The 15598-nt window shown below is 55.3% G+C and overlaps 2 protein-coding genes across 3 annotated transcripts; one reads left to right on the forward strand and one right to left on the reverse strand.

Annotated features, from left to right (window-relative positions):
• Positions 1–74: 74 nt before the first annotated feature.
• GCDH (glutaryl-CoA dehydrogenase) lies at positions 75–6175 on the reverse strand (the record flags this gene model as incomplete). Of its 2 annotated transcripts, none has more annotated exons than XM_079703832.1 (11): positions 75–623; positions 2220–2380; positions 2670–2795; positions 3061–3164; positions 3699–3915; positions 3997–4126; positions 4847–5017; positions 5300–5362; positions 5531–5674; positions 5957–5992; positions 6082–6175. In XM_079703832.1, the coding sequence occupies 11 exons, from the start codon at positions 6170–6172 to the stop codon at positions 550–552; spliced, it is 1317 nt and encodes a 438-aa protein (XP_079559958.1). In that variant the 3' UTR covers positions 75–549. The 2 variants fall into 2 exon arrangements, with proteins under 2 accessions (XP_079559958.1, XP_079559957.1); XM_079703831.1 differs by having other exon boundaries at positions 75–396; positions 6082–6172.
• A 5288-nt stretch (positions 6176–11463) lies between these two features.
• On the forward strand, positions 11464–14410 carry KLF1 (KLF transcription factor 1; the record flags this gene model as incomplete). Its single annotated transcript, XM_079703009.1, has 3 exons — positions 11464–11550; positions 12204–13044; positions 14235–14410. The coding sequence occupies 3 exons, from the start codon at positions 11464–11466 to the stop codon at positions 14408–14410; spliced, it is 1104 nt and encodes a 367-aa protein (XP_079559135.1).
• Between the last annotated feature and the right edge of the window lie 1188 nt (positions 14411–15598).

Below are 15598 nucleotides of genomic sequence, written 5' to 3' on the forward strand. Positions count from 1 at the left end.
CACATGTTCCTTTCTCCTGTGACTGAAATAACTTCTCGGGTGGTCACAAGTAACTGTGGTCCGACACTGTGGGCTCAGACATGCTGACTCTTTATTATTCTCTCTTTCCCCCTCACTCTGCTCCAACGTCCAGCATAAGGCACTTACCCTAAGATGGGAGGGTCAGAGGGCGCAGAGTAAACTCTTGCTGTGTGGAGGGGGTAGTTTGCGTCGTCAGACACCAGGTGGGTCTCACAAGTTGCTTCCGTGTCACTCTCCTTCCCTCTCCCTGCTCCCCTGTCAAAGGGAGCTTCTGTTCCAAGGTGAGTGGAGTCTGTTCCCATCCACAGTTAAAACTGGATTGAGAAACTCAGTACAGACAGTCCCATCTTCTTTTTAAGGAACACATTTGAATGACTTCAAAAGGGAAATTTTGATATTTAAAAATCAGCGTCTCTCACTTCCCACCAGAAGAAATGGCTCCATCTGCCACCTCCCTGACTAAGCTCAGAGCGCAGTATCTCCCTGGGAAGGGGTTTGGTACCATCCGGGCTCCCAGGTGAAGTGGGTTCACTTGCTGGCTGTGAACGCCTGGATCCCTGTGATTGCCCTTCCGAGGATCAGAGCATGGATGTCATGAGTGCCTGGGCAAGATAAATGCAGAGTTGGTTTGGAGTCTTAACAGCTCACAACTTCCCTTTAAAGTCAATCTTCATGTCTCCCCACAGGCTACTACTTTTACTTTGGAAGGAGAACAGACCCACAAAGACAGCGAATGCTGACAGCTGCCAGGAGAGCCCCCTTAGTGACAGCCACCAAGGGAAGGCTCAGAGGCCACCATTCTGGCCATGCCGAGAAAATTGTTTTTCAGAGTTCTGTAATGCATCTTGGCAAAAACCGACCGACCAACCAACCCAAAGCTCCTTGTGCCAGGCCCAAAACTGCAGTGAGTCTAGCCCCCACCATGGGCCAAGCTTTGGTGCTCCCCGATTCACCCGACCCCAACCCCACACGGTTGATTAAACAGTTGATTTTCAACCCAGCTATGCTTTCTTCCCACAGAGGTGGAAAGAGCTGATGAGCTCTGCAGAAATGGATCAGGCCCTTTCTCACTCACAGGAGGAATGGGAAAGCAAACATCAGACAATTAGTTGCCTGTCCCAGATGATCCCCCATCCTAGAGCCACCGCCCCACGCCCTACATTCCACATCCCATCCCACATCCACATGTCTAAGTAATACTTTACAGCCCTCAGTGTTCTCATTTGCTCTTCCTCAGCTTCCAGAGGTGGAAGGCAGAGATTACGGCCTCCCTTTTATGGAGCAAAATAATTCTATTTTCTTCCTAAAGTGCAAATCTCACCCTGTCCCTCCCCTGCATAAAACTATCTGAAGGTGCCCTCTGCTTGTCCTCCGGGTCATTGTCATGCCTGTAGAAACCCCCCACCCCCAGCCCTCCTTCTTGCTGTTTCTGGAATGTCCCATCCAGAATACCACATGGATGCTTTTTCACCATCTCTGCCCAGGGAGCTCCTACACCTCCCTCAAGGCTTAACATGGTCCCACTTTCTCCCTAAGAGATTGAGTGCCTGTTACAGCTCCTCTAGTTCTGCGTGACTCACACTGAAAGTGTACACCTCTTTTCTTTTTTTTTTTTGGCCGCACCACGGCTTGTGGGGTTTTAGTTCCCCAACCAGGGATTGAACCCAGGCCACCGCAGTGAAAAGGCCGAGTCCTAACCACTGGACCGCCAGGGAATTCCCCACATCTCTTTTCTTTTTAATTATCTTTTTCTATGTCTGTCTTCCCATGAGGCAAGGGGTTCTGGGCCCCATGTGAGTCACAACTAGTTGTGAGGTGCAAACACCACAGCCTGCAAATGATTTACCTTTTCTCTTTTTTTCTCACATAAAATGAAGTGGTGATTCCTGTGTGTAGCTGCACTCTCACTCCCTTGCATCCACCAGCTCGCTGGGCATTAATGCCCCGCTCTGGGAATGCCTGAGGAAGCCGTAAGCAGGCTTGGGAACATCCCTCCCCTGGAGCATAACGGAGGAAAGGACTGGGAGAGTTTACTTCCACGGTCCCAGTATGGGCCACTCCAGATGAGGGACACAGGGTGGGACTTGCCCCAGGTCATGTTGCCGACTGGTGACAGCTGGGAGTAGGACTTGGGTCTGCTGTCCTCTTCCCCAGACATGAGGCCCCTGTGAACCCCACCCCAGGGATCCGGCCCCCACCTTCATAGGTGTTCACGGCCTCCAGGTTCATGGCATGCCGGATCACGTGATACTCATCAGAAATCCCATTCCCTCCCAGCATGTCTCGGGCCTGGCGGGCAATGTCCAGGGCCTTCCCACAGTTATTCCTCTTCAGCAGGGAGATCATTTCCGGGGTGGCCCTGGGAACAGCACAGACATGTAACGAGCATTGGATTATAAAGAACTGACCCTGCTTTGGGCATCCAGGCATCCCTACACCCTGGACAAACCCAGCTGGGGAGGAGGGTTACCGTCACAGCAACAGACACAGCTCCTAATGAGGGAGAGGCAGGAAGGGATGGCTCCCAAGGGGCCACCAGGCAGGAAGGAGCTCTCTCTCCAGGGCCAGCTGCCACCATGCCCAGAAGGGGCACTGGGTCCTCCCACCACAGCTGCCTCCCGCTTCCTCCCCAAACACACAGCCCCTACTTGTCTTGATCCTTCAAGCGGCCGAGCTGCAGGCAGGCATGAAGGCCCAGCGTGATCTCGGTGAGCATGTCCGCCAGCTTCTTCTGAATCAGTTGGTTCTTGGCCAGTGGGACACCAAACTGGATCCTATGTGGTCAGGGTCAGGGTAAGTACAAGGAGGGCCCACTCTCCAGTCCTGTCCCAGGGCCTTCCCATGCTGCCTGAGCCCCCATGCAGCTCACTCTGGTCCTACTGTTGACTGAGCCCCTCGCTGCTCAGAAGGACTCCCTCGGCCATTTCACAGAGCAGGGAACTTAGGTCTCGTGGGTGGGGGCCGGGGGTGGGGGGGTAAGAGAGGGAACCCAAGCCCCCATGCACTCCCCCAGGAGTTCTCATGGCAGCCCCTACACACCTGTCCAGGGTGTACTGCCGGGCCGTGTGCAAACAGAACTCAGCAGCTCCAAGCACACCCCAGGTGATGCCATAGCGGGCATTGTTTAGGCAGCCGAAGGGACCCTGCAGGGTTCAGAGGGGGCCTCAGCCCCACCAAGAGGAGATGAGAGGCCTGCGCAGAACTAACTTTTAAGTAGGGGGGAGGCCCCCTCCCCAGACACTCAAGACATGCAGTCAGTGTAAACAAGGGGGACTCAGGGCAACTGTTTAAGTCACACATGGCCCTGACACCAAAGCTCATGTACATAAGGTCTTGCTCACTGCTCACTCTTGGTTTGCATACAGTTCTACCCAGCCCAGGGTCTGGATTGGATACTCAGACCTGGGGTTGATGTAAGGAGACAGGAAGATGCACATGCATCAAAGGATTAAGCTCGTTCAGGCCTATATGTACTGGGCAGAGCCAGCATGAGTGAGATGGTCACCAAAATGGGGCAGCTTCTGCACATCAGTGAGCCAGGCAGAGCCTCTCCAAATCACTACTGTGTGAACTCCATGTGTGACTGTTCCCCAGCTGGGTCTCTAGCATGGTACCTGCCCAAGAAAAGAGAACCAGCAGGTGACCTGATGCCAGTTCCCAAGGTGGCTGCTGCTTACCGCCAGACCAGACGCCTTGGGCAGCACATTCTCCTCTGGCACTTCCACATCATCCATGATAATCATACCCGTGGCCGAGGCCCGCAGAGAGAACTTTCCCTCAATCTTGGGGGCCGAGAGGCCCCGCATCCCCTTCTCCAACAGGAAGCCCCGAATGCAACTATCTTCGCACCGAGCCCACACTACAAACAGGTCGGCCACAGGTGAGTTGGTAATCCTGGAGGCAGGACAGGCAGTGAGGCGTCTGGCCGTCACCCACTGCCCTTGCCCACCTGCCTGAGGCTCCCAGGCCCCTCACCAGGTCTTGGCCCCATTGAGGGTGTAGCTCCTGCCGGACGGGTTCTGGTGGGCTCTGGTCTCCATGCTGCCGGGGTCACTCCCATGGTTAGGCTCTGTGAGCCCAAAGCAGCCCAGGAGCTCCCCCTTGGCTGCAGGCATGAGACAGGGTCACGAGGCTGCCTCTCCCCCATTCATTTCCTCTATTGAAAATTGTCAGCCTCTCCACTGAGCCAGGCCAAGGCAGATCCAGCCCTGCCCTCACAGCACTCCCAGGTGGTGGGGGAACAGGTCTCACCCAGGCCATAGTCACAATGCCATGATGGGGTGAGGCCCAATACAAGTCAGGAAAGGGTGGGCTAAACTGTGTTGAAGGGCAGTGAAAAGGAGTTAAGCAGGAAAAGTGTGAAGAGCAGTCCTGATAGGGGGACCAGGATGTACAAAGGCCTAGTGGTACAACTGAGAATTCCAAGTAGTTGAGTGTGGCTGGGAAGGAGCAATCAAGGCAGTGGCCAGAGATGAGGTGGAGAGATCAGCAGAGGCCTGCTCATGTGGGGTTTTGTGGACCCAGTTAGGAAGTTAAGACTTTAAACTTTGGACTGGAAGGGGAGTACAGAAAGCAAATCACGGGGGATCTGATGGTGGTGAGGAAGGGGCAGAGCTAAGAGGGATCTAGGGAAAAAAAAAAAAAAAAAAAGACTTAGAAGAATCAGATGTGGGGGTGAAGCCCAGGGTCTGGCAGGGGGCCTGAGTGGCCACTGGTAATATCCTTGGGGTGAGGACAGAAGGCAGGCCTGGGGACAGCCCCGCCCCTGAGTTTCAGACCATTGGGACTGCCTCCCTTCCACCAGGCTCCACAGGCAGCTGCTCACCCAGCCGGGGCAGGTACTTCTGTTGCTGCTCCTCGCTGCCGTAAGCATAGATAGGGTGCATGACAAGAGAGGACTGGACACTCATTGCTGACCTGTAGCCGCTGTCCACTCGCTCCAGCTCTCGGGCCAGGAGCCCATAGGCCACAGATGAGACTCCAGCACAGCCATACCCTGGTGGGTGGGCGGGGGGAGGGGAGCAATAGGGCAATGGGGGACAAAGCCCTGCCCAGCTGAGATCAGTGACTCCTGGGACCCAAGAGACAGAGCTACATAGGGGCACCCAAGGAGAGGGTACCAAGCTGGCCCTTACTTGAGGGTTTCATCCCCACAGCCACTTCAGACAGAGGGATTAACATCCTCTCTTTACAGACTGGGAAACTAGGCTCAAGGAAAGGAAGGGGCTTTTCAGGACACAGTGGGGGCTGCAGAGTGTGGAGAGAAATTTGTCCCTACCTTTGATGGTGGGGCCCAGCACACCCAGCTCCCCCATCTCTGAGATGATCTCCCGGTGAAAAACTGCAAAGGGACAGATGCCCAACTTCAGCCTTGGCCCACTGGAGCCCCAACCCAGGGCCAGAGGTGCCCTAAGGCCCAGCTAGAGCAGGCAGAGCTGGTGTGAATGGTGGAGAGTGTGGTTCAGGTGGCAGCGGGAGCTCCAGGGTGCCCACCCGCCTGCCTGGGCACCTTCGTTGCGATTGGCCAGCAGGATGCGGGGCATGAGGCGCTCCTGGCAGTAGGTGCGGAAGGTGTCCCTGATGAGGACCTCATCTGCTGTCAGCTGCTCCTCCAGCAATAGTGGGTCCCTCCAGTCAAACTCGGGCCGCGAGGCTGGGCAGAGTTGGAGGAGGTGGGGCTCATCCCTGCCCACCCGACCACCACACCCTACCCTCCCCCAGAATCATCAGCCCCATCCCTCAACCCCCATTTCGCTCCCGAAAAACGTGGGCTGCAAACAGGACTGACAAAGTGGCCTTTCTCGGGGAAACTCACTGCCTCAGCGGCCCTGCCTCCCCGCCTGGGCAGCCCTCGGATTCCGGGACAGAGCCCATCCGGGACAGACAGACAGTTGGACAAGGGCCGCAGACACACGGCGCGACAAGGGGTCCTTACACTTGGCTGATCGGCTCTGGGTCTTCCCGCCTTTTTCTGCAAACACAGGACGGGAAAATCACCCCGGGAGAGTCCCCGAGCCTCAAGTTTCTCCCTCCCAATCCCACCCCCGGCCCGGCACTGACCGGTCTGCGTCGCCGCCGAGCTCCATGAACGAAGGACTCGTAGGCTGGGTCCGCGGCTCAGTAGCCGCCTATAGACGCCTCTCAGGGCCATGTGGGCAGCGAGCTGGCGAGCGGAACAACTAAGGCCGACCTGGAGGAATGGAGGCGTCTGAGCGGACTTGCTCCCCTGGCCCTTTGCGCCCTTCGCCCCTATAGCCAGTCCTTACCCGGAGCCCCCGGGCTCACCGCACAGGCCACAGTGCTACTGACCAAGGCTTTTGACCTCCGGAGGGGGCGGGCGGGGAAGAGGCCAAGTGGGGCTTGTCATTGGTTCGTCCTAAGACTCCGCTCTTTCAAGGCTCTGCCTTTTAAAGGGGCCACGGCAGCCTTGCAGGCGTAAGCAGGCACGCCCAAGCCGAGGCATCTTAACCCCTTTAAGGGACGGAAGAGGGAAGGGGGCGGAAGGCGAGTGCGCCAACTCGATTGGCCAGCTGTATTCCTGCTCTGATTGGCCCTGGGAGGGAGCTCGGCCCACTCCTGGTGGTAGGGGGCGAGGGCAGAGTCTGGAGTTAAAGTAGACAACTGAGGCACGAGAAAAATGAGTCCTACCTAGTACCCAGGAGACCAGACCTCAAGGTCTCCTTTAATGGGGGTACTCTGTGTGGGAGGAGGAGGTGGGCTCTGGTGGGCGATCTCAGCCCAAGCTGTCTGCCAGTCTGTCCCAGGAAGCTTGCTAGCCACATGTGACTGTGACTTGGTGTGGTTCCCTATGCTTTGTGATTCTGTGCGGTTGATTGAGCCTGAGTGACTGTGTATCTATATGTGAATGGGGCTGACTGTTTCTGTGACGTTGTGGGGCTGTTGACTATGGGTGGTTGTGTGACTGTCCGTGTGGCTGAATGTCTTTGTGGTTTCTTGTCTAATTGTAAGCTCGTGTAATGGTATTCTGTGTGATCGTGTGTTTTTGTGGTACTGTGTGCATGACTCTTTTTTTAATAATTTTTTCAGGGCTACTGATTTTTTTAAATTTTTAATTTAATTTAATTTAATTTATTTATTTATTTTTGGCTGTGTTGGGTCTTCATTGCTGCGTGAGGGCTTTTCTCTAGTTGCCGCGAGCGGGACCTACTCTTCTTTGTGATGCGCGGTTCCCTCATTGCGGTGGCTTCTCTTGTTGCAGAGCGCAGGCTCTAGGCGCGTGGGCTTCGGTAGTTGTGGCACGCAGGCTCAGTAGTTGTGGCTCACGGGCTCTAGAGCATAGGCTCAGTAGTTGTGGCGCACGGGCTTAGTTGCTCCGCAGCATGTGGGATCTTCCCAGACCAGGGCTCAAAGCCGTGTCCCCTGCATTGGCAGGCAGATTCTTAACCATTGAGCCACCAGAGAAGCCCCATGACTCTGTTTTGATGGCTTTCTCTGTAGATGTGGCTGTTATCTTTGTGAGAATATGACTAGATATTTTTGTGTATGTCTGGGCGATTGTATATAACTATATGTGTCTATGTGTTGTGTGTGTGGTTGTGAGCTTGAGTATATAGCTGAGTGAATGGCTATGCTCACCTAGATCACTTTTATGAGCACTTGTGTCATGTGCTTTCGAATCTGGATGCATCATGCTTGACCATCTCTGTATCTGAAAGTCACTCATCTACCATGACCCTGTCCATTTCCCAGTTGGGGAAAGTAAGGCTCAGAAAGCAGATTGGTCTTGCTCAAGGTCACAATGGACCAGGTGCAGAGCAGGGACCAGGACTGGGATCCAGGCCTCCTGCTTCCCAGGACAGACCCCTCCCTGCTCACCCAGGAACACCTCTTCCCACATAGACAGTCTGGGTAGTTGTGTGTGTAGAATGCTCTGTCTCACACATTGTCTCTGACTGAGTATGATGGGAATAACTGTGAGACTGTGTCTGAAGGTGATCACTAGCCTACATATCCCCAAGTGCCTGGGGCCTGGGTGTGTCCAGACTCTTCCACTTTCTGGACCCTTCTTGCCCTTAATATCCAAATAAAACGATTTGAACTCTCCTCTTCACTCAGTAGGGAGTCCATCACCACCCTGAATTGTCTGGGATTCTGCATAACTCTTATTCTTCTGGACATCTCCCTCTGCCAGGAAACAATGGCCTCCCTCCTTCCATCCCTTCCTTTCACCAAAGCTCCCTGCCCTGGAGTTGTTGTGGATATTGGAGTTCTCTGTAGGGGGGTGTAGAGGGTGATGACAGCATACACATTAGGAAACCCAAATTGAGGCTCAGGCCTTGCCACCCAGGGACGTCTGTCATCCGTACTGGCTACCTGCTCCCAGAGGCCTTATCTCCCAACCAGATGCCCACCCCACTCCCCGACCCTCAACCTCTTGCCTCACCTTTCAGAACCAAACATGCCTGTTAGTGCTTTATCCTAAATCAAGGAGATGTCTCCCCAAGAGACACTCTGCTTTCTTCTCCAGGAAACCACTCTAATTTCAACCATTTTGTTTGATGGAAGTGAAATTCACATAACATAAAATGAACTTTTTTTTTTTTGGCTGTGCTGTGTGGCTTGCAGGATCTTGGTTCCTCGACCAGGGACTGAACCCCAGCCACAGCAGTGAAAGTGCCGAGTCCTAACCACTGGACCACCAGGAAATTCCCTAAAATGAACCATTTAAAGTGTACAGTTCAGTGGCTTTTAGTATATTCACAATGTTGTACAACCACCACCTCTATCTAGTTCCAGAACACTTCCATCACCCCTGAAAGGAGACCTTATACCCATTAAGCAGTCACTCCCCATTTCCTCCTCCCCCCCCCCCAAGCCCCTGGCAACCACTAGTCTTTCTGTCTCTGTGGATTTGCCTATTCTGGATATTTCATATAAGTGGAATCATATAATATGTGACATTTTGTAACTGGATTCTTTTACATAGCATGTTTTTGAGGTTTTTGAAGTTCATCCATATTGTGACATGTATTAGAACTTCATTACTTTTTATAGCTGAATAATATTCCTTTGTATAGATGGACCACATTTTGTTTATCCATCTGTTAATGGACATTTGGGTTGTTTCCACCTTTTGGCGACTGAAACTAATGCTACCGTGAACATTAGTGTACACATACTTGATCCGGTACATGTTTTCAGTTTCCTTAGGTATATACCTAGGAGTGAAATTGCTGGGTCATATGGTAACTCTATGTTTAACTTATTGAAGAATCATCAAACGGTTTTCCACAGTAGCTGCACCACTTTTCATTCCCACCAGCAGTGTACGATGGTTCCAGTTTCTCTGCATCCTCACCAACACTCGTTACTTTCCTTTTTTGTTGTTGTTAATAGCCATCCTAGTAGGTTTGCCGAGCTGATTTTTACATTACTTTTTTTGATCCCCCCACCCTTGTTGCACATGATAATTTTTCGTCTTTCTGTGTGATGCATTTATGGTGCACCAACTCTGGTGATGTGCCTCCATCTGGGTGAGGTTGTATGCCTTTCACTATCAGGGTGTCTGGTTTCATGTTAGTGTGGTTGTGTTTGGGTGCGCCCCCTGTGGTTGTGCATTAGTAGTTCAGTTGTGTGACTAAATAATTATATACAGTATCAGAGACAGGTGGCTGTGACTATGTAAGGTTGTAGTGTGTGATCATGTCTGTGCCTGATGTATAACTGTGTGCCTGACTACATCAAAAGTGTGTTTATGGGGCTTCCCTGGTGGTGGACTGGTTGAGAATCTAACTGCCAATGCAGGGGGCATGGGTTCGAGCCCTGGTCTGGGAAAGTCCCACATGCCGCAGAGCAACTAGGCCCGTGAGCCACAACTACTGAGCCTGCACGTCCGGAGGCTGTGCTCCGCAACAAGAGAGGCCGCGATAGTGAGAGGCCCGTGCACCCCGATGAAGAGTGGCCCCCGCGCGCCGCAACTAGAGAAAGCCCTCGCACAGAAACGAAGACCCAACACAGCAAAATAAAATAAATAAATAAATAAATAAATAAAATTTTTTTTTAAAAAGTGTGTTTATGAATGGTTGTGTGGATGTGTTTTACACTTTTGTGTCTCAGGCTTCGTCTGTGTTTGATGGGATTGTGTGACTGCATCTTCTATAGTTCTGTGACGACATATCCAGGATTCTCCATGTGTCCGTTTGGTTGTGACTAAATCGTGTGTGTGACTGTGTGTGATTTGGGTAACTGTGTATGATTGTCAGCACCTGATAATGAATTCTATGTCTGAGGGACTGTGTGACTATAACATCATGTAACCAACGTAGTGGATGGTTGTTTTTGTGCCTGAGAATTGTATGTCTGTGCATGGTCTATGTGACACACAGACACACAAGTATTTGTGCAGGGACTATATGGGGTGTGTGACTTAGGGACCAGGGGATTTGTGTCATTATGTAATTGCATGGTGAGTGTGTGCGTGTGTGTGTGTGTGTGTGACTATGAACTCTGTGTCTGTGATGTGTGTCTGTGTCACCCACCTGGACTCCCTTGGCACCACAGTCTCTGGTTCAGAACCTCAGATTCCCTCCTCCATGTGGGGTAGAAATCAAGAAGCAGCCAGGTCTCCTGCAGGTCAGGTATTTCCTATGGCCCGATCCAACTTTCCCATGCCACGCAGGAGAGGGAGTCCCCTCCTCCTTCCCAGCCCCCATCACGCTGGAGCAGCTCTAGTTGCACCAGCCTCAGCCTCCATGCAGCTACACTCCCTGCAACGCCCCCTGGGTTGGGGGGGTGTCCATGGTAGACAGTGACGGCTGATTGGCAGGGGCCTCTCCTGCCACTGGGCTCAGACCTGGGAGCTCACTACCCAGGAAATTTAAAACCAAGTTAATCCCCAGTCCCCAGCCCTCCCACTCACCAGGGACAGAGCCTTGGCTGTTCTGGGCCCCTACCTGATAGCAGCCTCCAACATCTGGGGAGTCTGATAATGCTTGGCTTGGCAGGGAGTTCATGCCAAGTCCCGCCATCAGCACGGTTGCTGCTGTTCATGGGGAAGGGGAGAGCTGCAAGGTCCTGGTCAGGGACAAGGGGGTCTTGAAGCTCCTTCCCAGAATCCCCATTCTGCCTGTCACCCCTTCTCCAGGAAGGTAACTGAGAACAGGCTCCAAGGTTCTCCTTCTTTGGGAACCCACTGCCTCACTTTGCCCAACCCCTGAACCCCCAGCCCCTGAACCCCCAGCCCCTGAACATCTGATTGGCTTTGGATACAGGATCAGTCTTTAAGGCTCAGCCCCAAACAGGCCTAGGCGAAGTCTGTTCCCCCAGAAACGGTGATCCCCGCCTTTGCCTGCCCCTTATCAGGGGCTGCAGCCAATCAGCTGAGGGCAGAGAGGAGCCCTCCAAGGGGCCATCAGAGCCTCAGAGCCCACGAGGCCGCCAAAGGAGAGGAGGCCTGAGCCCCAGGGTGGGCACCAGCCAGCCATGGCTGCAGCGGAGACCGCCTTGCCCTCCATCAGCACGCTGACCACCCTGGGCCCCTTCTTGGACACACAGGAAGACTTCCTCAAGGTGGGGCCAGTGGGGTCTAGATGGGCTGCCAGGGGTTCCGGGCCCAGGCCACAGAGCTGGGGGATAAGGTCTGAATCTTACCTTGGAATTCAGAGACCTGGTCAGCACTGGGTGTCCTCAGTGCAGGCCAGGGGTCTGAACTTGGTCTAAGGGCCTATTTCTGTCATAGAAAACTGAGGCTGGGAACCGAACAACTCAGGGATCTAGGCTCAGTGAGACACCCCCAGATATCAGAGGGAAATGGCAGATGTGTCTAGGGGACATTCAGGAATTAATCTTGGAATTAATCTTGTTGGGGGACAGGGAAGAAGAGGAAGATTCTTGGGGGAAACTGAGGCAAGGCTGAGCCTCCCCCGTTCTTCCATTCTTGGCTCTGCCACCCTTCCCCCTTGCCTGAGTGTGGCTCCAGATAATGTAAGCCTTATCTCCTGTCTCCAGCCTGACCGATAGACCTCTGTCTCTGGAGCTGAGGTGGTGGGGGGAGGGGGGGAAGGACAATGTGAGGGACAGACTGACATGACAGACAAGCAAACAAGACCCCTTTATTGAGCCTCTAGCCAGTCTGCCCCCATCAGGGCATCCGGCCCCCACCGTCTCCGGGCAGGATACCCTGGTGTCCACTGAAGCTTCGTGCTACCGGCTCCCTCCCACAGTGGTGGCGCTCTGAAGAGGTGCAGGACTTGGGTCCAGGCCCCCCCGACCCCACAGGGCCACCCCTTCACGTGAGGCCTGAGTTGGAGGACACGCCTGGGGAGGACGAAGACGATGAGAGGGACGCGGCTACCTCCTGGGACCTGGATCTCCTCCTCACCAACTTTCCGTGCCCAGAGCCAGGCAGCGCGCCCCAGACCTGCGTCCCCCAGACTTGCGCTCTGGCGCCTGGCGAAGGTTCCGGGGTGCAATATCCACTGCCGCCCGAGACTCTGGGCGCGTACGCGGGCGGCCCGGGGCTGGTGGCTGGGCTCTTGGGTCCCGAGGAGCACCCGGGCTGGGCGCGCCCGACCCCACGAACCCCGGCTCCCGATGCCTTCGTGGGCCCAGCCCTGATTCCAGCCCCCGAGCCCAAGGCGCTGCCGCTGCAGCCGATGTACCCGGGACCGGGTGCGGGTTCCTCCGGCAGCTATTTCCCCCGGACAGGGCTTTCAGTGCCTGCAGCGCCGGGAGCCCCCTACGGGCTGCTGTCCGGGTACCCTGCGCTGTACCCGATGCCGCAGTACCAAGGGCACTTCCAGCTCTTCCGCGGGCTCCAGGCTCCGGCGCCCGGTCCCGCCACGCCCCACTCCTTCCTGAGTTGTCTAGGGCCCGGGACGACGGGTGCAGGACTCGGGGGGACCACAGGAGACCCAGGAGGGACCGCGGAGGCCGCGCCATCCAAGCGCAGCAGGCGATCGTGGGCGCGCAAGAGGCAGGCTGCGCACACGTGCACGCACCCGGGTTGCGGCAAGAGCTACACCAAGAGCTCTCACCTGAAGGCGCATCTACGCACGCACACAGGTGAGGGGGCAGGACCCGGTGCAGGGGCGGGGCTGGGTGGGACCTTGGGAGCCAAGAGCTGCAGAGGAGCTGGAAACCAGGAGCAAGGGGCGGGGCTCAAGCAAAGTCTCGGAGAAAAAAGGCTGGGCAGAAGGAGCTGGGGACGAGTCTGGAACATCAGGAGCCGGATGGGAAGTAGTGCGGAAGGCATGTGGGGACGGAGAGAGGACATGGAAAACCTGGGAAGCATTTCAAGGAACCGAGGGCTAAGACCTGGGCCAGGGACGGGCCGAAGAGCAGAAAGCCAGGCAAGCTGTGTAGGGGCCGGGGTTAGAGGAGGGACTGCGGGGAGAGGACAGCTCGAAATACCAAGGGCGGGGCCAAAGACCCAGGGTTCAGTTTTGGGGCAAGCGGGAGCGGAGTTAGGTGTTCTGGGGTGGTAGCCAGGAGTATAAAGAGTGGGTTGCTTGGTTAGACTGTAGGGGGCGTGCTGGAGCTCAGGAGAGTTAGTTTCAGTGGCCCGGACGCAGAGGCAGGTCCTGGAGAGCAAAGGGAAATGGCTGGGAAATACAAGAGGGTAGGCATAGGAGGAGAAGCCGGGTCCCAAGGAGCCAAAGACAGGGGAGGGGACGTGGAACAGAGGCGGGGAGGAGGAGGAATGAGGCCTATGCATAGTGGTCCGCTCAGAGGATGGGGCCACGTGTACAGACCTGTCTAGGAACGCAGGGAGGAGGGGCCATGTCTAGCAGGGGGAGAGTATAATCACTGGGGACAGGGCCTGGAACACCAGGTGGATTTCAGGGCTCAAGGGCCAAGGCCAGGGACAGGATTGGGCAGCAGCTTGAGGGTCCCCTGGTGCAAAGGAGGGGCTGGGACATAGGGGCAGTACCAAAGGACGAAGATTGTGGCGGTGTTAGGACGCAGGGGCAGGGTACCGGGCACAGGAAGTAGGGCTAGTAGTGTAGAGGGCACAACTTGTGACCAGGAAATGAAAAGGGGCCTGGCACCAGCAGGAACAGAAGAAGAAGGGTCGGGTAGCAGAGGCCGGTCCTGGGTACAGATTCAGACCCTCCCCGAGAATGAGTGCCTCCTTAAATTTCACGACCTAGGCGCCTCACTTGCCTCACCCTAGTCCTGGCCAAGGCTAGGAGGGAGGACTCTGGGACCAGGTGTGGGGGACAGTGGCTCTCAAGTCTTCCTCGTCCCCCCAGGGGAGAAGCCATACGCCTGCACGTGGGATGGCTGTGGCTGGAGGTTCGCGCGCTCTGACGAGCTGACCCGTCACTACCGAAAGCACACCGGTCAGCGTCCCTTCCGCTGCCAGCTCTGTTCGCGTGCTTTTTCACGCTCGGATCATCTGGCCTTGCACATGAAGCGTCATCTTTGAGCCCCGCCCCGGCACTTGGACCTTTTCTGGGGACTGGGGTTAGAACAAGAATGGATCCAGACACGGTGGTTTTCCCTCGGATGAACCCTCGTCTGGACTCTTGGGCCCACAGATCCACCAAGGACTGGCCCATAGACAGACCTGGGGGAGCCTCCAGCAGAAGTTCCCACATGTCCTTGGCCAAAGGGAGCCACAGTCACACACGGTCATGTAGACCGAGCGAGATAGACCTCCAAATAAATGGACTCAGGTGGATACTTAGATACTTCTGACAAAGAGACAGACCCTCAGAGAGCTGGACCATCAGACCAGCTCACAGGTGGCCCTAGACAATGGAGGCGTTGTGCGGTGAGGCTTCCCAGAGACCCTGGTTCTAGAAGAAGGCTTCACACTGTGACTCCTGAAGCTCCACATAGCGGCTGGCATTGCTGTGAATGGTTACGGGTCTCGTAAAAATGCTCCTCCCAGATAAAGCTTCAGTGTTGGTCTGAATTTGTGGGTTTTGGGTGTGGAAGTTGGGAAGAAGCTTAATCTCAGAGGTGATTATTGGGGAGCCATACACACACTCACACCCTCCTCTCCTAAAACTGGGCAACCCTCCTCAGGCACTTGCAGCCGGTCCTTCCCCCACCCCAAGGTCAGGCTACATTGTCCCTGCCTCCTGCCTCGAAACCCAGGGACATTCACAGGGACCATCTTCCTCCACTTAAGAATCCTCGGCCCGGGGGTTTCCCTAGTGGCACAGTGATTAAGAATCTGCCTGCCAATGCAGGGGACACGGGTTCGAGCCCTGGTGGGGGAAGATCCCACATGCCGCAGAGCAACTAAGCCCAAGGGCCACAACTACTGAGCCTGCGCTCTAGAGCCCGCAAGCCACAACTACCGAGCCTGCGTGCTGCAACTATTGAAGCCCGCACGCCTAGAGCAGGTGCCCGCAACGAAAAGCCACCGCAGTGAGAAGCCCGCGCTTGGCAACGAAGCGTAGCCCCCGCTCACCGCAACTTAGAGTAAAGCCCACGCGCAGCTAGCTCAGCAGCGGTGGCGGGGGGTGGGGGGTGAGCGGGAACATGCAGAATGAAAAGGGGGAGGACCAGGAGGGCAAGCGCCCTTTAAGGGAGCAAAAGTCACAAGAGTCGGGGGGCTTCCCTGGTGGCGCAGTGGTTGGGAGTCCGCCTGCCGATTCAGGGG

This window comes from Hyperoodon ampullatus (genome assembly GCF_949752795.1).
Source record: "Hyperoodon ampullatus genome assembly, chromosome: 4".
Classification (NCBI taxonomy): Eukaryota; Metazoa; Chordata; class Mammalia; order Artiodactyla; family Ziphiidae; genus Hyperoodon; species Hyperoodon ampullatus.